At 24.9% G+C, this 25,205-nt stretch overlaps 3 protein-coding genes across 5 annotated transcripts; 2 read left to right on the top strand and 1 right to left on the bottom strand.

Moving 5' to 3' along the window:
* Nucleotides 1–199: 199 nt before the first annotated feature.
* Nucleotides 200–2,449, top strand: LOC122497854 (ropporin-1-like protein). 3 transcript variants are annotated; one of them, XM_043605208.1, is made up of 6 exons: nt 200–291; nt 476–745; nt 846–1,104; nt 1,245–1,399; nt 1,553–1,876; nt 2,050–2,449. In XM_043605208.1, the coding sequence occupies exons 2-6, from the start codon at nt 487–489 to the stop codon at nt 2,196–2,198; spliced, it is 1,146 nt and encodes a 381-aa protein (XP_043461143.1). In that variant the 5' UTR covers nt 200–291; nt 476–486; the 3' UTR covers nt 2,199–2,449. The 3 variants fall into 3 exon arrangements, with proteins under 3 accessions (XP_043461143.1, XP_043461141.1, XP_043461142.1); XM_043605206.1 differs by having other exon boundaries at nt 201–291; nt 1,245–1,474; nt 2,050–2,446; XM_043605207.1 differs by having other exon boundaries at nt 286–361; nt 1,245–1,474; nt 2,050–2,445.
* A 462-nt stretch (nt 2,450–2,911) lies between these two features.
* LOC122498006 (N-acetylglucosamine-1-phosphotransferase subunits alpha/beta) lies at nt 2,912–11,908 on the bottom strand. Its single transcript, XM_043605484.1, has 7 exons — nt 11,466–11,908; nt 10,964–11,385; nt 10,686–10,897; nt 6,666–7,563; nt 6,368–6,539; nt 6,110–6,297; nt 2,912–3,443 (listed from the first exon to the last, which is right to left on the bottom strand). The coding sequence occupies exons 1-7, from the start codon at nt 11,583–11,585 to the stop codon at nt 3,134–3,136; spliced, it is 2,322 nt and encodes a 773-aa protein (XP_043461419.1). The 5' UTR covers nt 11,586–11,908; the 3' UTR covers nt 2,912–3,133.
* Nucleotides 11,909–12,042: 134 nt separating this feature from the next.
* LOC122498005 (striatin-interacting protein 1) lies at nt 12,043–24,066 on the top strand. Its single transcript, XM_043605483.1, has 11 exons — nt 12,043–12,336; nt 14,087–14,203; nt 14,283–14,566; nt 14,668–14,846; nt 17,999–18,312; nt 18,395–18,754; nt 18,824–19,068; nt 19,157–19,384; nt 19,542–19,713; nt 22,206–22,410; nt 22,584–24,066. The coding sequence occupies exons 1-11, from the start codon at nt 12,244–12,246 to the stop codon at nt 22,844–22,846; spliced, it is 2,460 nt and encodes an 819-aa protein (XP_043461418.1). The 5' UTR covers nt 12,043–12,243; the 3' UTR covers nt 22,847–24,066.
* The last annotated feature ends 1,139 nt before the right edge of the window (nt 24,067–25,205 follow it).

The raw sequence follows: 25,205 nt of genomic DNA, 5'->3' as shown, positions 1-25,205 counted from the left end.
ATTCAACATTACAAGAAAATGTATTCCTTTCCTTTTAATTTTGAATTAAAAGGAATTTTCATTTTCAATTAAGTAATAATTCAATTATTTGAAAATCTTGAAAATGGAAATTCCTCTCAATTTTTTTATGGTTTAAAAAATTATTTAGTTAAAAAACAATTTTTTATAAATTATATAAGTGCTTTTTCGTTACATATATTTGATATCACACAGGAGTTGTAATGGAATTTAAAATACGGTCGCAATAATGTCGAGTCGATATTGTTACCACGACAACAGGACAACTCAAAGGTAGTAACAAACGACAGTTCGTCACGATTCGTTATCACTTTTAAAACTTGCATTTTTAACCATCGGAGAGGTATTGAAAATTATGCAAAAAATAGTTATAATTATCTATAATAATAATAATAATAAAAATAATAATTTGAAAACTCACCAATATTTCGATGTTTCTTTTGTGTTGTCTTTTCAGGAAAATTAATCATGCCACTAGTTGAACAATCAAATTACGGCAGTCAACAAATCAATGTGCCGCCGAGTTTGCCAATGATTTTAAAACAATTTTGCAAAGCTGCAATCAGAACACAGCCGTACGATCTTCTCAAATGGTCCAGCGCATATTTTCGTGCCCTGGCAGAGGGCGAGGAACCGCCGTCGAAAATTCGATTGGAGTATCCGTCACCCACAACCGCTTCTGGATTAACTTTGGGATTCTTGAAAGTACTCCTACGACAATTAGGAGGTGAAGTTGAACTAATTAAATTAATTAATTTTATCATCATTCCTCTCGTGATTAATTTTATTTCTCGTTCCGAATTAATTGTTTGGTTACAAACAATAAGATTACAATAAAGTGGTACCAGTGGAAACGCTTTTACGCAGATGGGATTGCTTATGCCTCGATCGTAAGGATTTGAATCTCATAATGTTAATTGGAAAATTTCGTCGCAAGTGCCAAGTGAAAAAATTCCTCGCGATTGCCGCTGGCCTCCTGACATCGAGTCTATTTGAAACAATGATTATGATTTGTGAATTATTCACACATGAACCGGACGGTGGATCTGCGATGATTCCCGTCTCATTATTCATGGAATTATATGGGTTCGTATCCTTCAAAAATAGTTTTCAAATTAATAAGAGAATAAAAGTGCATAATTACTATCTTGTAAATGAAAATAGTTTAATTAAATAAATTAAAATAATTTTGTAAATATTTACAACTTTAAATGGACCAATATTAGATTTTTGGCTGGACTTCGATGCGATGGAACAGCGAGAGATCCTGACGATGATCCACACTGTACATTCTTTGACGAATCAGATCAGGGAGAATTAAATTCCGAAAATCACGATTGCTCAGAAAAGAATAATAAGAAGAATTTTTCATCTCCCAAAAGTGAGAATACGGAATCTGACGTTAATCTCGATTTGGAATTTGTTTATAAAAATGATGACGAATCACTAACTAAAAGTAAAAGTTCCTAAAAACTTAACGTAGTAATAATTCGTATATTTGTTTTTCTATTAATTAAAAATTACCTTTTTCCAGATGAGAAGAAAAAGACTTTAGAAAATCAATATGAAGAAAAATTGACATCAGAAGAAAGTGAGGGACAATTGTCAAATGGCAAATCTGTGAACACCGACACAACGGAAAGTTCAAAATTGGCCGATAATCGTGATAGTAATAATTCGACACAATATGTCAATGAAAATTCGATGGAGGTGAATAAAGCGTTAATTGAAAGTTCTGAACAAAGCAGTGTGGAATTACAAATTATCAACGATCGACGAATTTCCGCTTCAGAAGGCAAAAGAGTGAAAATGAAAATTCGTGATCCTTCCTTGTACAAATTTTACCCGAATATACCAGGTAATGTCGAATAATCTGAAATAAAATTAATCTTTATGGCAAATAATCATAAAAAAATTGTAAATTATAAATAATAAAAACAATAATAAAAATAATATGTCAATTAAAATTCATTAAAAGTGAATAAGTAATAAATTATTAAAAAATTAAAATTGAAAATATTTTGTCGAAAGGAATCGGACCACGTTTATCAGCCGAGGAAGTTGCGTGCATCGCGATATGGATGAGTGAATGCGCAAAAAGACAAGAAGGTATGGTCGGTCCACGAAATATTCGTCATTCTCAATGTCCTCCTCTAGATAGACAACGAAATCTTCGTTAAAAAAAATATCTGAAATTATTTAAATTATCCATTAAAAAAAATGATAATGAGATATTAAAAAGCAGTTATTCAAGACTGATTGTTAACAATTCATTTTAAATTTGTATCGTTGACGACACAAATTATATATATTCATATTATATATATAAATTATCTACTCACTTTCTCAATTGTTAGTTTTTTTAGAGATTTAAAATGAATAGATTGTTATGTTTACCTTAACTATTGTTTTATAGATTGTAATATTTGAAAAATGTAGTAAAATTTATTCAAGGAGTGAATAAAATGTTAGATATATATAACTGTATGAATGCTAATTAATTTTTTCGGTACAATACAAAATCCAAGTTTTTTTCTTTTAGCGGGCACACTTTTTATTTCATGTTTATAAATATAGTATTTTGTTTTTAACAATTTATGTACAGTATTGTTTATTATGGAACTGTAATAATTAAGTCTTTAAATTGCACTAAAAGTAAAAAAACAAAAGTTTCTAATTAAAAACGGAAAAAATCTACTTAATAGTTCAAAATTCAAAGTAGAAAAAAATAAAATTATGCATTTCAGCATTTGTAAAAGGTAAAATACCTTTAAAAATGAAGTAAAATTTTACTTTTAAGTAAAGTTTTAAAAAAATGAAATAAATATTTTAAAAGATTTAAAATATTAAATCTAATTTTTAAAAAGAAATTTATATTAACTGAATACTTGAATAATAATTTTGGCTAAGTTTAAATATTTTTTCGAATATTTACCATTGGAATATAAAAAAACAAGTTCTTACCGATTACCGAAAAGGTTTAGTTGAAAACTAAAAATATAAGAATGTAAATATTTTCTTTTTTTCAAATCTCGTATAATATCACAGAAATATTTCGAAAGTATGTATTTTTTAAATAAATAAGAAACTGATTATCACACATGGATGGTGTGATTCAAACGAGAAGATGCGGCAGAGTGCGAATCCTGAAAATTCTTTTAATTTGATGATGAAAAAGATGGTAGATAGTTAAAATTATTAACAATCCAATGAGTGCTAAAAGTAAATTTCTCGCCTTCGCTCGACTTGCTCTCCATTCGTAAAGTTCATGACGATACGAAAAACGATTTCGATATTGCGATGGTAATTCAAATGTACTTTTAATTGGATAAAGCGATCTATAGAAATCGTTTAATAATGCTCGGACAATTTCATTTTCCGATCGACGATTCGGATCCATATCGTCATTAAGACAGATGAATTTTCTAAAAATTGACAGAATTAAAAATGAAGAAAAGAAATTTTTGCCACAAATCTAATTTCAGTTCGATAAAATTCTGTTTCAATTTTCTATTGGGTCAAACCATTTTATTTCGCCTAATGTATTTTTGACCTTTATAAAAAATTTCAATATTTCGGGAAAATATTCTTATATGTTTTGGGATTACGAAATGCACAATGATTTGTAAAAAATAATTTCATTTCATATTAAAAAAGATTATATAAATTGAGAGTACATGAAAAAAGGTTACATTGACAGGCATTACAAAATATTTAAAAAAGGAGTAACCTCTTTAAGAAATATAAAAAGAGCGATTGATATTTATTTTTAAAGACTGAATTTGTGATTTGAACTTGATAAAAGTATCAAATAATTTATAATAAACTGTAAAATATGTTATTTAAGTTTCTGTATGAAATTTCAAAAATGGATCATATTTAACAATTTTTTTTTTTGACAAAGTAATTTAATTTTAGTAAATCAGAATTATTTAAATAATAAGTATTTTAAATACACATTATTATTATTTAAATACTTTTTTGATTATCAACTGAGAAATATAACAAAATTTACCTTAAATATTAACCATTCTTCATTTTATCGGGATTTTGAATGTTTGTAATTTCGTTGGAGAAAAACCGATTTATGCCAAATTTTTGGAGCATGTTGATTGAAGCAATATCTTCCTGCTGCTAAAATTTCGCGATGGGTTTTGCACTAGTTTTAAAAAAAATTGATTTAAAAAAGTGTTTATTTTGAAGGTTATTGACAAGTATTACAGCTGACTTGAAGTTGGTTTGTTTTAAACTGACTTTAAAAAAATCGTTTTATTTTGAATTTGACTTTTATTGCAAGTAGCAAACCAACTTCAAGTTAGTTATAATACTTGTATGTAACCTTCAAATTAAACAATTTTTTTAATCAATTTCTTTTGAAAACTTGTGCAAAACCCATCGCGAAATTTTAGCAGCAGGAAGATATTGCTTCAATCTACATGCTCCAAAAATTTAGTATGAATCGGTTTTTCTCCAACGAAGTTACAAACATTCAAAAACCCGATAAAATGAAGAATGGTTAATATTTAAGGTAAATTTTTTTATATTTCTCAGTTGATAATCAAAAAAGTATTTAAATAATATTAAAGTGTATTTAAAATACTTATTATTTAAATAATTCTGATTTACTAAAATTAAATTACTTTGTCAAAAAAAATTGTTAAATATGATCGATTTTTGACATTTCATACAGAAACTTAAATAACATATTTTACAGTTTATTATAAATTATTTGATACTTTTATCAAGTTCAAATCACAAATTCAGTTTTTAAAAATAAATATTAATCGCTCTTTTTTTTTCTTCTTAAAGAGATTACTCCTTTTTTTAAATATTTTGTAATGCCTGTCAATGTAACCTTTTTTCATGTACTCTCAATTTATAATATCTTTTTTTATATGAAATGAAATTATTTTTTACAAATCATTGTGCATTTCGTAATCCCAAAACATGTAAGAATATTTTCCCGAAGTATTGAAATTTTTTATAAAGGTCAAAAATACACTGGGGTCAAAAAGTTTCAGTACATTTGTACTGATTACTTTTAAATGCTCGCTTCACTTCAAATTCAAATATTTCTGTAAAAATAGATGTTAGAGCTATCAAACTAGGATCATTTTAAAGTTAACTCTCAATAAATTTAGAGTCAAATAGGCTAAGACACAACCAATTTAATAGTGTAAATATTAAAAATATAATTCTTTAAAGTTAGAGATTTTTTGTGAAAATTTGCGATTTTTAAATCTGGAATTCAAGCGCACGCCAATTGAAGAAAATTTTTTTTTAAGATTTGATAGTTGCACAATATCAAGTATAAATTCCATTCTTTAATTCTAGACTAAAATAATTCACATATATTAAGTATTTTTTTCAAATTCTATAAAAATAACTTCCCTTGCCCTCTTCTTATAGTTTTATAAATTTTAACTCTATCATTATTCCTTAATTTCTTTCTAGGTGACTATTTTTTATTTTACAATAACAAAAAGGTGCATATTTTTCAAAAGTGTGGTTATTTGATAGAACAAGTGAATGAAAACGACGAATTTGCAATTTATATTCTTCGAAAAATTTAGAGCAAGAGATATTATTTTTATAGAATTTGAAGAAAATACTTAATATATGTGAATGATTTTGGTCTAGAATTAAAGAATTAAATTTGTACTTTTTATTGTGCAACTATCAAAACTTAAAAAAAATTTTTCTTCAATTGGCGTACGCTTGAATTCCAGATTTCAAAATCGCAATTTTCACAAAAAATCTCTAACTTTAAAGAATTATATTTTTAATATTTACACTATTAAATTGGTTATATCTTATCCTATTTGACTCTAAATTCATTGAACCTAAAAATGATCCTACTTTGATAGCTCTTACATCCATTTTTACAGAAATATTTGAATTTTAAGTGAAGCGAGCACTTAACAGTAATCAGTACAAATGTACTGAAACTTTTTGACCCCAGTGTACATTAGGCGAAATAAAATGGTTTGACCCTATTTACAAAAATTTTTATTTTTTCGTTAATGAAAAAATATCAAATTAATAGAAAATTATCAATTTGAATAAATTTTTCCAAAATTTTAATACTCACTTTGGTTCTCGGCGAATTTCGTCTAAAATTTGAACAGTCATTGAAATATTGCTCGTCAACATTTCGAAAATTTCATTTTTTCCTGCCTTGACAATTTCGTGATTGTAGCGCTTTACCTCGCCAAATTTGGCTTCGAGTTTGTGAACAATCGAAGGACATTTTATGACTAATTCCTTTGAAACTATCGGCTAAATCAAATAAGAGAATATATTTTTTAGAAAATGAAAGAATAGAATGAAATGAAAATGAAATACTCACAAGAGTAGAATCTAAATATCGTTCCCCAGGTGGCGGAAGTGGCGTATTTTCAATTTGTACTTTTTGCGAACAATTTGTAATAGCACTTTCAAAATTCACAACTAAGCCATAATCTAATGGTAGAGGATGCATTCTTGACAAGAGTGTTCGAATTTCCCTGTCCGACCAAGTTCTGAAATAAAAAGAAAAAGTTTAATAAGGAAAATTAAAATCCTGAAATAAGAGCAGAAATAAAAAGAAGTTTAAAATGAAAATTACTAGAGCAGAAAATAAAAAAAAAAATAAAAAAAGTACTTACAGCGATTTATCAGTATCGAATGAATCAAATATCTCCGAAGCTGTTAATTGTCGTTTCTCACTGACTAGAAAATAAAAATAAGAGAAGGCAAATTGCATATCATCTGCGCTTCTCACTTTGTGACTAGACGTTTTCTTAAACTCGGAATTAAATTTACTTTGCATATCATTAATAATCCATTTGTCTAGTAAATGTGGCATATGAGCGGGAACCCTTCGTCTCTCGAATTTATATGCTTTGTTATAAATTCTATTCACATACAATAATGATTCCGCGTAAGTATCAAGCTGCCTCGACTTTCTCTTCCATTGATCCGCATATTTTAATTTATGAGATTTTGCCGAATTATTAACGTGCACTATATTTATAATATCGTCATTTAAAAAGCGCTTAAACTGCCGGCGACGCTCATTATTAGTCAAATTTTTCAATTTATTCTCATTCAATAATTTTGTAATTAATAATTTCTTTGTGATTTCACTACTGTTTTTTCTAATTTCGATCAAATCGAATATTATTTCATTATTTTCATAGTGTTTTCCATTCTTTTTTGTTTTATTGCGATTTTCATTTTTAGTTTTCGTTTTACGTTCCTCAATGATTGCTGATCGATGAAAAGTCCGAGTATTTTTATTTAAAACAATACTTTCATTTGAAGTTTTATTTTCACTGTTTTCGGTAACATTTCTTTCGGAACTTGATTGTAGAACACGTAAAAGCATCGAATTCACTGTATTCGCAATGGGAAAATTAGAACTCGAGGTTCTTAGAGAATTCAACAATTGTTCGGCTTCAAGAATTCGGGGATTTTTATCTCTTAGAAATTTATATGGATAATCACTTTCATCGACAACGACTTCACTGTCGGTTATTAAGGGCAGAGGATCGCAATCTCCACCTAACAACAAAAAGGATTCGATTAAATTTTCGTTTCTGAAATTGTTAAGTTTTGTTTCTAGTTTGCAAATTTATTTTTTCAGGGTTGCCACAAAAATTTCATTTTGTATTTCCCTGACTTTTCCCTGATTTCCAGACAAAATTTTCACTTTTTCCCTGTCTCTAAAGAATCTTTTGATTCACTCTAAAAATGAATAGGTATTCAAAAAAATGTTCTATTACATTTATTTGCGAATTTCTTTAATTTTAAAATTATGCGAAAATATCAATAAATTCTTTTTTAAATAAATAGTTAATAATTATTATTTTTCCATAGGAATTAAGATTTTCAAAAATTTCTAATTCAACAACTTTTAAGAACATTCTTATAAAACATGAAGATCACTCCGAGTCTTCGATTCGAAGTGATCGATATGTTTTATAATAAATAATTAAAGATGACCGAGTGATAAAATAATTATTTTATATTATAAGAATATTGTACTTCTTTAAAATTATTTTCAACTTTACGAAATTTCGATTATGCGGAAATTCTTTAATTAAATATTTATGAAAATAATTAAACGTTTGAGTAGAATTTTAATAATAACATTTTTTTTAAATAATTGAATTCTTTTAAAAAATTTTATTAAAATAGTAGATATTGAATATTATTAAAGTTAGGAAAATTTTTGCAAATAATTGAAATTTTGCCAAGAATTTTATTAAAATTTTTGAAAATAATTGAATTTCGAAGAAGAATTTTATTATTGATACTTGAAATTTTGACGAGAATTTTTTAAAGATTTTTGAACATAATTGAATTTTTGCGAAGAATTTTATTATACTTTTGAAAATAATTAAATTTTCGCAATCATTTGAAACTTCTCCAAAATTTAAATTTTTTTAATGTTTTTAACTAAAATTCCTCGTTTATTTCTTTATTTTTAATAATTAATGTAATATATATTTATATTAAAAAATTCAACTAATTTCAGAATAATTTAAATTTTGAAAGTTTTTGCGAAAATTTAAGTTCTTTAGAATTTCTAATGAAATTCATTCAAAATTGAAATTTTATGAAATTTGAAATTAAAATGTTTTCAAGTTCATCTATTTGAAAATTGTAAACGAAACTATTTTAAAATTCAATTAATTTTGAAATGTATAAATAATATTATTCATTAAATAATTTCTAAGTTATAATTTTATGATAGTTCTTCAAGAATTAAGTTATTTACAGGCCTCGGATCGATTTTAACGAACAAAAAAAGTTGCTTTAGTCGCGATTAAAAATAGAAAAAAAGTCGAAAAAGTCGTTTATTTAATTTAGTGTTGTCACAAATATTTTATTTTCTATTTCCTTGATTCTTCACTGATTTCTAAATTCAATTAATCAAAACTTGTATAATTTTGCTAAATAAAATATTTAAATACTTCTTATTTCTTTTTTCACCAGGAAATAAAATTTTTAAAAAATTTCAAATTCTGAAATTTAATAATTTCTAAAAAATAAAACTATAACCCTTACAAAAATGCAATTATTTTCTACAATTTTTAACTAAACTTCTTTTTAAAGATATTAAGGTAGAATATATTCAAAAATTTTAATAAATCAATTCGAATAATTAACTATTTAAAAATATTTCTATAAATATGTAATTTTTGAAAGACGCAATAGTTTTACAATTATATAACAATTAAAAATTTTTTTAAAAAAATTGAAATTTGGTAAAATCTTTGAAAAATAATTAACATTTGCCATGAATTTTAATTAAATTCCTTAAAATAATTAAATTTGGCAAAAGTTTTAATAAAATATCTGAAAATAATTGAATTTTCCAAAGAGTTTTATTAAAATTATAGATAAATTAGAATTTTAATAAAATTCCAGAAAAAAATTGAATTTTGCAAAGAGTTTTATTAAAATTCATGAATATAATTGAATTTTTCAATAAATTTAAAAAAAAATCCTGAAAATTGAATTTAGACAAAAATTTTTATTAAAATTCCTGAAAATAATTTAATTTTGCAATAAATTTTTTAAAAATGCCTAAAAATTGGATTTAGACATAAATTTTATTAAAATACTTGAAAATAATTGAATTTTGCAAAAAAATTTATTAAACAAGTAAATAATTGAGTTTTTAAAAAATATTTAAAAAATAATCAAATTTTTGATGAATTTTAATAATTTTAATAATTTCTCAGAAATTCTAAAATAGTAAATTTAAAAAAATTTTAAATTACTTTGTCAGAGAATTACTTTTTTCAAAACTATTTTAATATTATTTTCATTTTTTATCGAATTTACACTTGAAGATTATTCATTAAAATTTTTAAAAATTCAATTATTTCCAAAATTTTCAATAAAAATTCTATAATAGTTAATTTTTAAAAATTATAATAAAATACCTATTTGAAAAAAAAGGATTTATTTTCAATTAATTTTACTAAATTTCAATTATTCAAAATCTTTTTAATTGTATATTTAAAAAATTTTCAAAAATAATTTTTGAAAGATTTATTTACAGCTATTTTTTATACTGCGCGTAAAAATCGAAAAAAGTTGCAGCATTTTATAACTAAAAATATGGTATTTTGTCGCAAAATTAGGAAGAAAAGTCGATAAAAGTCGCAATTTTTTAAAATAAGTCGATAAAAGTCGCATTATTTGAAAATAGTCGAAAAAATCATAATATCCGAGGCCTGTATTTAAAAAGAAATTATTGTCAGAAATGGAAAAAAATTGAAGGTTTTGTATTAGAATTTTTGTTTTTCTAGAAAAAACTATTAATAATAATATTTTTATTATTTGAATGTTAATTAATTATTTTTCTAAAGGTCTGCATTCTGTTGAATGAACTACCTTATAATTTATAAGATTCTTTACGATATCTATATTATTTAAATCATTAACATAAAAAAACATATTTATATTATGTTGTGGTGTTAATAATCTAAATCAAAAGTATAACTCACTGAATTGTATAAAGATTACACTTTGAAAAAGATTTGAAAAAAAGAAAAACTTGTTTATTTTTTATTAGAAAAAGGTTGAAAAGGGGACAAATCGTGAAAAAAAGGGAAAAAGGTAAAAAAGGTGATAAAATTATATAAGGGGACAAAAGGGGACCAACTTACCATCGAATTCACACAAAGTGGTGTTACAGGAGGGATCACAAGCGCCGTCTTTAACCCAAGCCCAGGGACAGACGTCCGAACAATCAGGCACCCACCAGGCTAAATAAACTTTCTGTCCCTCTGCGTGGGTGATAAAATCTTCTGGCCAAACCTCTGCACCCAGCATAACGTCGTCATTAAAGTAGATAAACTTATCCGAAAGTCCGGTGATTCTGAAAAAATTCAATTTAAAAAATGAGAACGAAAATGAAAAGGAAAAAATACGAAAAAATACGAACCTATGAATATGACTTTCAATGGCAGGACTAGAAAAAGTTGGCAAATCATTTGTATCAGTAAAAATATCATCGTGAGTGACTAGAGTGACTCGTGAATTATCCATATCCAACCAACTGGGTATTTGTCCATTGGTCACAATATACACGTGCCGAATCCAAGGTGCATACATTTCCAACGATCTAAGGGAATATCTCAATTCATCCTTATCACTAAATCGAGAAGCAGCCGCATTAACATCCATTAACGAAACATATCTATTGAGATTATCGAGAAAAATTCTATCCGATCCGTTTACCCACGTGTAAACAACATCAATCGGAACGTGTTGACACAATTTCTTCTGAAACGATATTCCTAAAATATTATCATTAAACGAATGAAATACCGCTTCGTATTTCTCCTTACTCCAAGCGAGCCAAACCTGAAAATTTAACTTCTTAAATTAAACAAGTTTTTTTTATTTTTCTTAAATAGAAATTAAAAGAACAGGAAGACTCTAACCTCTCCGAAATGGATAACTCCGATAAATATGCAAGTAAATGCAATGACAATTATCAATAGAGAATATTTATGAGAGAGTAAATCGTAGCATCTTCGTTGAATTAATTTACATGTACTCATTATGCTTTTGACAGCGATTAAAATCGCAAATTTCCTCTTAAGAAACTTCCATTCAATAGATCGAACGGATCGAACACCGGTTGACAAACGTTCTTTTTATTTCAACAATAAACCGAGTGAGGAGTGAAATTTAATCCAAAATTTCTCCTTGTATAATCTTCGATTCATCCTGTTCTCCATTATCAAAAGTATTTAACATCCCACTCTTAGAAATTACTCTAAAAATACTATACTTCGTTTTAAAAATCAGTTTTGTTTCCATTTCTGATGTTTCTGATCATTTCTGATTTTTTATTTTGCAATGTTTTTTTGTCAGTCAAACAAAAATATTAGACATGGAAAGGAATGGAACACGGAACAATCAATTTAAACCGGAAGTGTTAATGAAAATGCGCCTTTAAGGTGCAGTCTCAGGGTTGGGTACATAAACAAATATTAAAAAAGACAATTTTTTTTTTACTGTAGTGAATGAAAAAATTTATTGACAACTAAATATTAATTTATGAAAACAATTTTTTTTCGCAATTGAGAAATTTAGAATCTATGTGAAATTTTTGAGTGCTGTAGAAATCAATTTTTCTCCCCGTTGTGGGATTTCGACGAAATTGTAAAAATCAGAGAAACAGGAAGCGATGAAAATGAAGCAAATGGTGATAGTATGACAATGGATTCAATGGATGCAAATGGAAATGGGAAGCGTGGTCTTCCCAAATTACGAGAAGTTTTTTATCGACAAAGACAAGATTCTGATGTGAGTCATTTCTAATTATTGTATTATTCTCCGAATCCTGAGTGACCTTCACGTTAACAATGGATTTTATCAGGGCATTGATAATGGACCCGCTTCCTAACCTAATTTTTGACAGCTGAGCAAACTCTATATTATAATATTATTATTATAGAGAAAATATCAGTGAACCGTTAACTTAAAATCGTCAATTATCCAATGATGGTAGATCAATTTTTTCTAAAGCTTCTTTTTTTACAAAAAAATCTCACTTTAGTTCATTTTTTTACTTTTCTCACGAATAGGAAAAGTGTTTAAAGTCATTCTTGTATCCTTGCTGAAGATTAAAATTTACAGAAATACAAGTTTCTTGACTTTATTTACTCTTTACGTAATAAATTTGTTATTTGTAATTTCTTTTGGGTAGGGAATCATCGATTTTTATTGTTACGATTTTTTTACGATTATTATCAAATTCCTGATTCACTAAAAAAATCATTCTTGAGTCAATTGTTTTCCTTTTTTAGGGGTTTATCTTTTACTAAAATAAACAAAAGAGCTTCAATTGCATGGCAAAATAACAATTTTGCTGTTATAAACAATATCAGGGTTGGCCACATGTCAGTAAAGTCAGGGAAATGGCAGTGCAACAAAATTTTTGTCAGTAAAGTCAGGGAAATGTCAGGAAAAAAATTTTTGTCAGGGAAATAAGGAAATTGAGAATTTTTTCGACTTTTCTTCCAAACATTTCAAGTATTTATTTACAATTTTTAAAAATCAATTTTTGAAGAATTTTAATTGCAAAATTTTGAAAATAATTGAAATATTAGCTTCTAATTTTTAAAAATTCAATGTTTTCAGTATTTTCAATTACATATTTCCAAAAATTCAAATACATATAAAAATAATAACATTTTACAATTATTTTTAACATTTTGGAGAAAACAATCAAGCTCAAAATTTTTAATTAAAATTTAAAGAAAAATTAAATAGTTTTTTAAATTATACATAATTTTTTTAAGAAATTCAATTATTTTCGAAAAATTACATTAAAATATTTTTAAAAACTAATTATTAGAATTGTTTTATAATAATTTTTTAAGATTCAATTATCTGCGAACAATGTGAATAAAAATTTATGAAAATTTACTTTTTAGAGTTATTAAAATTTTTGAGAAATCATGGTCCTGTTAAAAATTAAAATTCTTCAAAAATTTGATCATTTTTATTTATATTTTTCAAAAAATTTATTTTTTTTTTAAGATTTTACCAAATTTTAATTGTTTGTAAATTATTAAAAATTGAAAAACTATTATATTTATATAATTACAATTATTATAAAAAATTAAATTTTTGTATTTATGTAAATAATTGAATTCTAGAAGAACTTTTGGGAAATTATTTAAAATGAATTCTTTTAAATTAATTGATTCAGAGATGAAGTTTAGTTGAAAATTGTAAAAAATAATTGAATTCAGGAAGGGTTATAATTGTAATTTTTAGAAATTATTCAAATTCATAAATTTTACCCATTTTCCGTAAACATTCATATTTTCCTGTAAAAAGAATTTTGTCAGGGAAAGTAATTTTAATGTCAGTAGATTGTCAGGGAAATTAATAAACTGAAACTTGTGGCCACCCTGAATATGTGAAATATGATTATTATTTGTAATTAGAAATATTTCTTTCTGTGAAATTTCTCCTTCGCTGAATAAAATTTGCTTATTTTGCAAAAAAAGAAACATTCTTTTAATTTGAATTAAAATTTAATTAGGATGGGCAAGAATCTTCAATTTTGGATTTTGTCTACGATGACGCAGACACACATACAAATGAAATTGCTGAACTTTACAGTTACACTGAACACTATGAATTACAACTTAATCTTAAGGTTTGTGTTTTTTCCAAATTTTTCCTTTTTTTTTGGTAAAAGCGGTAAAAGAGAATAAATTTGAGAACAAAATTTGCAGGCGTTCGAAGATCAAATGGAAATTTACAATCTACGACCACTTTGGCAAAATTTAACAACGGAACAACAAAAGTCCATTATTCATAAATTATTAGATCAACTCGAATTATCGAATAAGCAAACGAGAATGAAGGCAGCTCGATGTATTTTATATATTGCTCAGGGTTGTTGGGCAGAGGTTCAGTCCGACAAGGAACAACAAGAATGGTCGCGAACGAATGTTATGCTACTTTACGAGACTGGGGCATTTGCCGCTTTCGTTGAATTACTCAATATTGAAATCGAGTGAGAAATTTCATTATATTTTGTCTATTTAAAAGAAGTTGTGTCTTTTTTTCTGTCTGCAATAATCAAATTACTTTCTTCTTTTTTTCTTGTTGAAACAGAGACAGTACAGCAGCTAATTCTGCGATGAGAAAATTGGCCGTCAGTCTCGCAGATTCTGTAGATATACGTTTAATTTTATCTGTTTTGTATATTATCACCGAAATTATGAGGGAGGAATCGAAGAATCTAGAAGAAAGTCCATATAAAACGAATTTTGAAACATTCAAAGAGGAACTCAGTAAGTAATTTAATTTAAATAATAATAAATATATTAATACATTTGTTGTGTTAAATTAATGTTAAACGACTTTTCTTACTATTATTCGAGGGGTGAACAACTTCGATATTCCTCGTACACTCGGTAGATATTCACATGTATTCTATGGGTATTCCCATGTTTTCCAGCATATATTCAATATTCTCAGTATTCACTGATATTCTTTAATATTCTCAGTATTCACTTATATTCTTTAATATTCCCTATATATTCCCATATATTCCTGAGTAATCTCCAATATTTTGACATATTCTATAATATTAACGAGCAGTAACAACAGTTTCAAGAAAACTGACATATTTTTACATTTGTCATTTTAAATTTATACGCGTAAAGGCTCCGTAAATTCAAAATTCTCTGCTGTTTCGATACTTGAGTTAAAAAACAGAGTCAATTATTGTAAGGGAAGATGCAATACATGAGGACGATTGGTGTGCGTTTTCATCAATAAATAAAGCCTTTTTTTATTTGTTAACGCAGGGAGACCACATGTCAGTAAAGTCAGGGAATTGCCAGGAAAACAATTTTTAGTCATGGAATTTAAGAAAAATGATATTCTTTTGGAATTACTTTCAAAAACTTAAAAACTTTTCTTCCAAATATTGCAACAAAAAACTCATTTCGATTTTTATAGTGCAAAAAATAACTAGAAACAAATCTTTCAAAAATTAATTTTCAATCATTTTTCTATTTAAATTTTCGAAATATACAATTAAAAAGATTTTGAATAATTGAAATTTTGTAAAATGTAATTGAAATTAACTAATTTTCTTCAAGTATTTAATTACACTTTTCGAAAATCAACTTTTGAAGATTGCAAATTTTGAAAATAATATAATTATCAAAAGAGTTAAATATAAAAATAAAAAAAAAATAAATAAAATAAAAAATAAATATAAATTTAAAAACAAATTTAGCTATTCTAATTAAATTTTTTTTTTAAACATACAAAAATAATAACTTTTTAGAATTACTTTTAACATTTTGGAGAAAAAAATTATGTTCAAAATTTTTAATTAAAATTCGCATCAAAAAATTAATTAGTTTTCTTTAAATTAAACAAAAATTCTTTTAAGAAATGCAATTATCTTTAAAAGATTTTACCAAATTTCAATTGTTTGGAAATATAAATAAAAAAAACTATTTTCTTTCAAAAATTATTTTAAAATGTTAAAAAGAAATTAATTGTAAGAATTTCTTTATTAGTTTTTTGAAAATATTATACCTTAATAACTAAAGAAAAAACATGGACAGTTATAAGAAATTGAGTTCCGTATTTAAATAACTGAATTATTCTAGAAGAACTATCGGAAAATTATTTAAAATAATTGATTCAGATATGAAGTTCAGTTGAAAATTATAGAAAATAATTGAATTCAGGTAGGGTTATAATTGTAATTTTTATAAATTATTAAAATTCATAAATTTTACTCGTTTTCCGTAAACTTTCATATTTTCCTGTAAAAGTATTTTATATTAGAAAATAATTTTAATGTCAGTAAATTGTCAAGGAAATTAATAAATTGAAACTTGTGACCACCTTGGGTAAGGTACTAAGCTTTTGGTTATATGACTGCAAATACGTCAAAGGATTGACAGTATACGAAAACATCAGTTCTAAGAGTTTAAAAATCTCAGTTCTAAGACTTATTTTTAATAATTTTGCGAGGGGTATGACACTCAAAAATATAATTGAAAGAATAAATTAGAGTTTTTAAAGATAAAATAAAAATCAGAAAAAAGCATATTTTCAAAGTTTATAAGATTTTACCCCGGTTTTACATAAAAGGGTATTTTAAATAAATTCCGCTTTTTCTTAATATTTCTCAAGAAACATTGACTAATATTCTATAATTTTTCTAAATATTATATATAATAATCTTATATTTTCAAACATATTCCCTTCTATTCAAACATATTCATATATTCCTCGGCATATTCCTTTATATTCAAGCATATTCTTCGATATTCTCCTTGATATTCACGTTTATTCAAACATATTCTTACATTTGTCCAACTATTCTGAGTATTCCATATTCCCAAATATTCTCAGTATTCTCAAGTATTCCTTGTTGGGAATATATTCTTCGTACGCCCTGAATGAGAGTTGTTCACCCCTCGCTATTATTATTATTATTATTATTATTATTATTATTATTATAATTTTTTATTTTCAAATATTCATTTCAATTTTTAAATAATTTCAGATTAAAGATTTTAAAAAATGCAATTATTAACTAATTTACTATTATTAACTAATTAATTGTAATTATATATTGTTTTCAAAAATGTTAATAAAATTCTTCGTAGGAATATTATTTTTAATACAATTTCAATAAAATTTCTCAAAAGAATTCAATTATGTTTAAATATTTGATAAAATTCTTTACAAAAATTCAATTATTTTTAAAAATTTTGATTAGGTAAGTTTTTTATGAGAATTGAAATATTTTCAATACAATTTTAATTAAATTCCTCGAAAAAATTCAATTAAATTTTTTGCAGAAATTTAATTATTTTAAAGAATTTTAAAAAATTCTTTGCAGAAATTCAATTACATTGGAAAATTTTCATAAAAATATTTATAATTGAATTACTTTCATAATCAATAAAGGTTTTCACAGAAATTTAATCATTTTTAAAAATTTTAATAAAATTCTTCTCAAAAATTTTATTAATTTAGAAAATTTGAATAAAATTTTTTATAAGAAAAAAATTTAATTCTTTTCCTAAATAACAAAATTCTTCGCAGAAATTCAATTACTTGGAAAAATTTTTTGGTAAAATTCTTTATAAGAATTCACTTATTTATATAAAAAATTTTAAATATATAGAAAATATATATAATAATGAATTTTCATAAAATTCTTACCATGATTTCAATTATTTTCATAATTAATAACATTTCTCGAAGGAATTGAAATATTTGAAAAAAGTTAATTATAACATTCTTCTCAGAGATTGAATTATTTTGAAGAATTTGAATAAAGCTCTTTATCAGAATTGAAATATTGTTAATATTATTTTAATTACTTATTATAATTTTTATTATAAATTTATCGATTTACATTAAAGAAATAGAATTGAATAACTGACAATAACTTTGATTGCAGTGAATCCATATGGAGATGAATTTTTAATAATCAAATTACTCGGAATGGTGACTTGTTTTTGTAGTGGAAGCGCTCCTCATTTTCCAATGAAGAAGGTTTTACTTTTCCTTTGGAAATTGATATTAGTTTCATTGGGCGGTATTGACGCTTTACGTGAATTGAAGAAAAAATACCGGGAGGAAGCCGGACTTCCTGTCGATCAAGAGGACACGATAGAGGTCACGAAAAATATGAGACCAAGCTCACCACCTACGAGTGCTGCCGATTTACTCGATTCGCAAAATCAGAAAAGAAATAACAGAGCTTTTCGAAGGGTGCGTTCATAATTTTCTATTTTTTCTAATTTTTCCGATTCATTTAAAAAATGAAATAAATAAAAAAATGTTGTTTGAATAGAGTTTAATGAAGCAAAGTTCATTGGACGAGCCACTGTTGGGAATGGAATTCGAGGGCGGCGAGGGTGGAACAAATATGACGAATAATGAAGGAGACGGCGATATGGTTCTGTACATGGATCAGTCGCAATGTCAAAATTATTACGAGGATCCGAGCAGTTTGGCTCAACCGAGACCGAGTACTCCACAACCTGTCAAGGATAAGGGCTTGCCATGGACTCCAAAAGTGAGACAAAAGGACGTTGACATGTTTCTCGAGGGTTCGAGATTGAAATTTGTCGGTTATAAATTGCAAGGCGATCGTGAAAGTCTAGCCGGTCTACCTCAACCAATTCACGAAGGTGTCAACATTCTCAAGCGAGTGAGTCTTTTACTTCATACTGCAAACAAAAAGTTAAATAAAAATAGTATAAAATATGAAATTTTCCAGCATATGTACACTTCATTAGCGGAAATTCAAATTCAAAAGGAGGAGGAGATAGCTAGAAATCCAATGAGCACTGAGGAGCCAACAATTCGTCAGACTCCGACGGAAATTTTATATCAAGCAATGCTACCCAATCTTCCTCAGTACATGATTGCCTTATTGAAAATCGTCCTTGCTGCTGCGCCAACAAGCAAAGCAAAAACTGAAAGCATCAATATTATGGCTGATGTGTTGCCTGAAGAAATGCCGTAAGTTCTCAATGGCATTTTTTTAATAATATATACCTAAAATTAAAAAAAAAATTACTAAAATGACTAAAATTTTATTAAATTACAGAATGACAGTATTGCAGTCCATGGAATTAGGAATCGATGTAAATCGTCATAAGGAGATAATTATTAAAGCGGTCTCCGCAATTTTGCTTCTTCTATTGAAGCACTTCAAAATAAATCACATTTATCAATTTGAATTCATGTCTCAACATCTTGTTTTTGCCAACTGCATACCACTTGTTTTAAAGTTTCTTAATCAAAATATCCTCGCTTATATTGAAGCAAAAAATGTGTAAGTTAATTTTTCATAAAATTTTCAAACATTTGCAAAAGTAAGATTAATTTTATTAACACAAAATTGTTTTGTGTTATCAAAAAATAATTTCATTTTGTGGGTTTACTAATAGTTTTTTTTTGTCAAGGAATTAAGTTTAATATTTTTTTTTCAGTATTTCGATGTTGGATTTCCCAATGTGTGTTATTGGTGATCAACCGAAAATCACAGTGGATGACCTTGAAATCCGAAGTACCCAGTATTATTGTTGGCGAAATGTATTCTCGTGCATAAATTTATTGAGGATTTTAAATAAATTGACGAAATGGAAACACAGTCGTGTAATGGTACGTAGAAAAATTTTTATTTCGTCGTAAAATAAATTTAATTAGAAATTTTAAAGAACTAAGATTTTTGAAAAATTTTAATATGTATTTAAATAATTATTAAAAATAATGGAATTATTGAAGAATAAATTGAAAGAATAAATACATTGAACTTTGGTAAAGTTAGAAATGATTGCAGAAATTCAATTGCTTTCAAAAATAATAAAATTCTTCGCAGAAATTCAATTATGTTAAAAAAGTTTAATAAAATTCTTGGCAAAGTTTCAATTATTTTCAAAAGTAATAAAATTCTTCTCTGAAATTCAATTTATTATTTTCGAAAGTTTTAATAAAATTCTTGGCAAAATCTCAATTATCTTTATTTTAATAAAATTCTTCTACAAAATTCAATTATTTTACAAAATTTTAATAAAATTGTAGGCAAAATTTCAATTATTCTCAAAAATTTTCTTCAATTCAATGATTTAAAAAGAATTTTTTATAAAATTCTACGCAAACATTTAATTATTTTCATAAATAATAATTGAAGTTTTTTAAAGGACCTTAATTTTATAAATAATAAAGTGGATAATAAAAAATAAATAAATAAATTCATAAATAATAAAAATTTCACAGGAATTCAACTATTTACAAATTTTTTATAAATCTCTTCACAATAATTCCAATATTTTCATAAATAATAAAATTCTTTTTAGGAATTCAATTATTTTCATAAATAATAAAACTCATCGGAAAATATCAATTATTTAATTATTCAATTTTAACAAATATTCAATTATTCAACAAATTATTTATTTTTGTACTTAAATAATTGAATTGTAGAATTTTCTAATAAAAATTTATTTAAAAATGAATTTCAGTTAAAATTTTAGATAATAAGTGAATATTAGAAGCATTATAGCATGAATTTGTAGAAATAATTGTATTTTTAAAAGGTTTTAAATTAAAATCATTTGAAAATTTGAATTTTTCAACAATTCTGTAGAATTAATTTTTTTGAAAAAACTTAATTGCATTTTTTTTTAATTTAGGTATTTATTTGAAGTTTTGATTTTCTAGTATATATTTAATTGAAGAATTTCCGAATAATCGAAATTTCGTAGAATTGAATTGTAGACGAATGAATTTAAAAATTTCCAAAGGAACTTTGTCAAAAATTATTAAAAATAATTGATTTAGATAAGAATTTTAGTTAATTTAATTTCAACTATAACAGAATATAACTGAAAAAATTTTGTATATTTTTTTTCTGACACTATTTTGATTCAGAAATAAGGTGAAAAAATCAAAAAAAATTTTCATGATTTTTTCGGAAATTAAAAAATTTAAAAAAAAATTTTTTTTTGTAACTTTTGACAAAATTAAAATTTCACAAAATCCATGCCCTTAAATATGAAATGGAGTGTAAGAAACTCATTAAAACAAAAACCATGAAAAAATAATAAAATTTGTGAAAGAAGAAGCATTTTTTATAAGTTTATGGTATAACATTTCGATTTAAAAAATTTTTAAATTTTCGAAAAAATCATGAAAAATTTTTTTGTTTTTTTCACCTTATTTCTGAATCAAAATAGTGTCAGAAAAAAAATATAAAAAAATTTTCCAATTATATTCTGTTATAGTTGAAATTTCGGGTACGGGTCCCCTCAAAAATTGTAGAAAATAATAATTGAATTGAAATGATGAAAATAATTTTGAAGAAATTACAGTAATAATATTTTTGTAATATAAAATAATTATTTGGTCATGTTTAATTATTATAAATTGTTGAATTTTAAAAAGGTTTGAATATGAATGTTTTGAAGAATTTTAATTCCTACGGAAAAATAATAATGATTACCTAAGTATTTATTTAAAAAAGAAGTTATTGACTATTTCGAATAATTTTACAACCAAAAAAATTCGTTAATAAATGTAATAGAAATTTTTTTTGAGTATCTAATAACTTTTAGAGTGAATCACAATTTTCTTTAGGGTCAGAAAAAATGTCAAAATTTTTTAAAGTTAAGGTTTTAAAAAGTTTTGACACTTATAGAAATTTAAATAGAGCGATTAGTGAGAAAACATAATTATTTACAAAAAAAAAGAAAAGAAAAACAAAATTAAATTTTTGTGGTAACCCTGAAATCGTAAGTTAAGAACTAATTCAAATAATGAAATAATAGTTATTAACCCGTTGCCTGTTTGCGACCCAACGTTGGGTCGTGAAAAAAGTTGGCCCAGACTGTTTCCGACCCAACGTTGGGTCGTGAAAGTTTTAGCAAAAAATAGAAATTTGTTATTTAAATTATAAAATAAATTCTTTTATATCATTATTCACATACTATAGGTATCAATGATAACAGAAAAAGTAATAAATACATAATTGTTTATTATTTTTAAGTAATATAACAATTTAAAAGATTTTGATGGACATTTTGGGTCACTAAAATGAATATTTTTCCAAACAGCGAAGGGGTTAAAAAATCGTAAAATAATTCTTTGAATTACAGATGCTAGTTGTATTTAAATCAGCGCCGATATTAAAGCGGACATTAAAAGTGATGCACGCCATGATGCAATTGTATGTATTGAAATTATTAAAAATGCAGACAAAATATTTAGGCAGACAGTGGCGCAAGACAAATATGAAAACAATCAGTGTTATTTATCAAAAAGTTCGACATCGCTTAAATGACGACTGGGCTTATGGCAACGGTGAGTTCAATTATTTCTTATTTCAAATTAAAATGGAAAAAGAATAATTTAGTTTTCCTTGAATGAAAATTAAAAAAAAGTTCATTTCAATTGGAAGTTATTACGAAACAAAGAAAATAACACGAAATATTTGAGAATTTTTATTTTAATGAAAATTTTTTTGATAACTACAGATTTGGAGGCAAAGCCCTGGGATTTTCAAGGTGAAGAATGCGCACTAAGAACTTGTGTCGATCAATTCAATAATCGTCGTTATTCGACAGCAATTCGTGACGAAGAATTAGAACCAGTCGACACAAGTGTAACGTCAGTTCTTGGTGTCAATGTTGAACTCACTGACGAATTTAAACAGCACTACGAATTATGGCTACAGCAAGAAGTCTTTCAAACTAATATTAATTGGGACGAACTATTAGAAACAAATTGTGAAATCTAAGAAAAAACAAAAAAAAAAGCAAATTTAAAAAAAAGATTCTCTGTAAAAAAAGAAGTTCTACACAAAAAGAAAATAAGACGGAACAATGAAAAACTAAAAGTTTAATGAAATTGTCGTTTTAGAAACAAAGTAAAATTTAGTAAGTGTTCGAAGAACATTATTTACTAATCGGACGCTTTTTATCAAAAAAAAAGAAAAAAAACGTATATATATATATATATATATATATATATATATATATATATATATATATAAATATTTGATGGAAAGCGAGTTATCGATTTATTTTTTCCACATCGCCGATTTTTAAGTTTTGTGCAATTTACCAGAAACTAGCCATGTAATATTTATATAATCGATTCTCCAGAAAAGAAAAATTCTTTATACCTTTGTAAGTATCGTTTTTTAGGTGTTAAAAATGGAAAATTAGAAATTGGTTCAAAAATGGCAAAACTATCGCAAAGATATTTATTGCATATTCGTTATTTACTCATCGGGATAAATTAGTAAATCTCGATGATTATAATTATAGGATACGTTCTGATTGTGATTTCTCCCCCGTATTGTCCACTTTAACAAAAAAAAAAAAAACTGCTATTTATACTAAGCAATTAAAAATTGTACGCCGTTTTCAATTTCATAATTAATTTAAGACTATAAGGGCAAAAGAAAATAAAATAAAAAAAACGGTGTAGGAACGTCGCCACTTTTAATTGTACATTAATCATCATGTATCATATTTATAAATTGTGCGCGTGAGTTTAGATTTTTTTTTAATTTCCTGCTAGTGAGAAAATTATCAAAACATTTCTTCATTTAGATTTTCATTCTATTTTTAACTCACCAAAAAACAATTTTTTGTACATGAAAATTTTTATCACATATTTTATAAATTTTTAACAAGATTAATTTTTTTCCTTTAAAAAGACGGAAGAATGAAACACTAAAAGTTAAATAAACATTTTTTTTATTGAAAAACGAAATAATATGATAATTTTAGCTTCTTTTTTAGAAACAAGAAAAGTTTTGAAAGTTTTGACACTGATAGAAATTTCAATAGAGCAATTAGTGAGAAAGCATAATTATTTACAAAAAAAAAGAAAAGAAAAACAAGTTAATTTATAGAAAAATAGTTATTTCTGAGGAAGAACAAAGAAGCGATGTAATGTGATTAATTTAAATGAAAATAAAATAATTTTTATCTTTCTTTTTCTACTCAACTGCCATGTAATATTGTTGAATAAGAAAAAAAATACGCGGGAGCTGTTGAACAAAAAACTTTAAAAGCTAAATTTCTTTTTTGATGGAAAAATATTTTTTTATATTCAAATATGAAATTTTAGTCTATTATTATTCAGTGTTAAAAGAATAAAGAACAATGGTTCTCCATTTTTATACTTTTTTACGTTTCAAGGAACTTTTTTCAATTAATTTTATACTGTAAAAAGTAAAAATTAACGAGAATCTCTGCTTTAAAAAAAAATTAGTTTTAAATTAGCTTTAAATTAGAAAAATTTAAAAAATATTTTCCATCATCATGTTTTTAATTTAAAAGCAAATTATATTTATTAACTTTTTTAATTTTAGATATTATGTGTAAATACTATAAGTAAATTAAAAATATTAAGATTTATTAAAGTATCTTGTAATTTAGTTTTCATATTATGAAAAAATGTCATAATGAGCAAAATTAGTAAATAAATTAAGAAAAGAATTAGTAAATTAACGAAAGACTTTTTTTTAAATTTTTGTTATTTTCGGTCAATATTAGATTTTTATTTGATAAACGAACAAGTATTTTTTCATCGAAAGAGGAGGGAGGAAAAATCAAGACCAGCATTGTATCATGACCAGCATTTTGCATATAGAAAAACTTTTATTAAATAATATATTCGTAAAAAGAATCGTCGACATTATTAATAAACATTATTAGAAAAAATAACATTTTTTATCATTCGTGTATAAGTAAATTTTAAAAATAGAAACAAATTTTCCAAAAACTTGCGATGATCTATTTATAAGGCAGTAAATATATATATATATATAAAAGACACATTGTGATTTCACAGGGAAGAATATACAATATAAAAATACATAAAAAATTTAAATATATAAAAAAACAATTTTTAAATACTTTTCAAAAAAGAAAAAATGTTTACGTTATAAAAATTGAATTTTTATTTTATAGAAGACGATTCGAGGTACGTTTGGAATGTAAAATTTTTAATTTTTCTAAACAGTCTCATTTTTTGTTAATTTTATATATAATAAAGAAATCATATTTCAATTTTTAGTTTCTTAAAATAATGATTCAAAATTGGTATTTCTAGATAAAAATTATTTGATAATATTAAAAAAA

The sequence above is a fragment of the Leptopilina heterotoma genome, unplaced genomic scaffold (genome assembly GCF_015476425.1).
Source record: "Leptopilina heterotoma isolate Lh14 unplaced genomic scaffold, ASM1547642v1 Lhet_14, whole genome shotgun sequence".
Classification (NCBI taxonomy): Eukaryota; Metazoa; Arthropoda; class Insecta; order Hymenoptera; family Figitidae; genus Leptopilina; species Leptopilina heterotoma.
Note: the sequence above shows the minus strand (reverse complement) of the source record. Positions and strands in the feature narration are given on the sequence as shown.

What these genes read in the sequence shown, in the direction of transcription:
- LOC122497854 (XM_043605206.1), top strand. Translation starts at nt 487, where the DNA reads ATGCCACTAGTTGAACAATCAAATTACGGCAGTCAACAAATCAATGTG. An exon ending in TTATTCATGGAATTATATGG is followed by an intron (nt 1,105 to 1,244) that starts GTTCGTATCCTT and finishes GACCAATATTAG; the next exon opens with ATTTTTGGCTGGACTTCGAT. An exon ending in ATTTTACCCGAATATACCAG is followed by an intron (nt 1,877 to 2,049) that starts GTAATGTCGAAT and finishes TTTTGTCGAAAG; the next exon opens with GAATCGGACCACGTTTATCA.
- LOC122498006 (XM_043605484.1), bottom strand. Translation starts at nt 11,585, where the DNA reads ATGAGTACATGTAAATTAATTCAACGAAGATGCTACGATTTACTCTCT. An exon ending in CACTTTGTGTGAATTCGATG is followed by an intron (nt 7,564 to 10,685) that starts GTAAGTTGGTCC and finishes TTTTGTTGTTAG; the next exon opens with GTGGAGATTGCGATCCTCTG. An exon ending in TTCGATACTGATAAATCGCT is followed by an intron (nt 6,540 to 6,665) that starts GTAAGTACTTTT and finishes TTTTTATTTCAG; the next exon opens with AACTTGGTCGGACAGGGAAA.
- LOC122498005 (XM_043605483.1), top strand. Translation starts at nt 12,244, where the DNA reads ATGACAATGGATTCAATGGATGCAAATGGAAATGGGAAGCGTGGTCTT. An exon ending in AATTACAACTTAATCTTAAG is followed by an intron (nt 14,204 to 14,282) that starts GTTTGTGTTTTT and finishes CAAAATTTGCAG; the next exon opens with GCGTTCGAAGATCAAATGGA. An exon ending in AACATTCAAAGAGGAACTCA is followed by an intron (nt 14,847 to 17,998) that starts GTAAGTAATTTA and finishes CTTTGATTGCAG; the next exon opens with TGAATCCATATGGAGATGAA.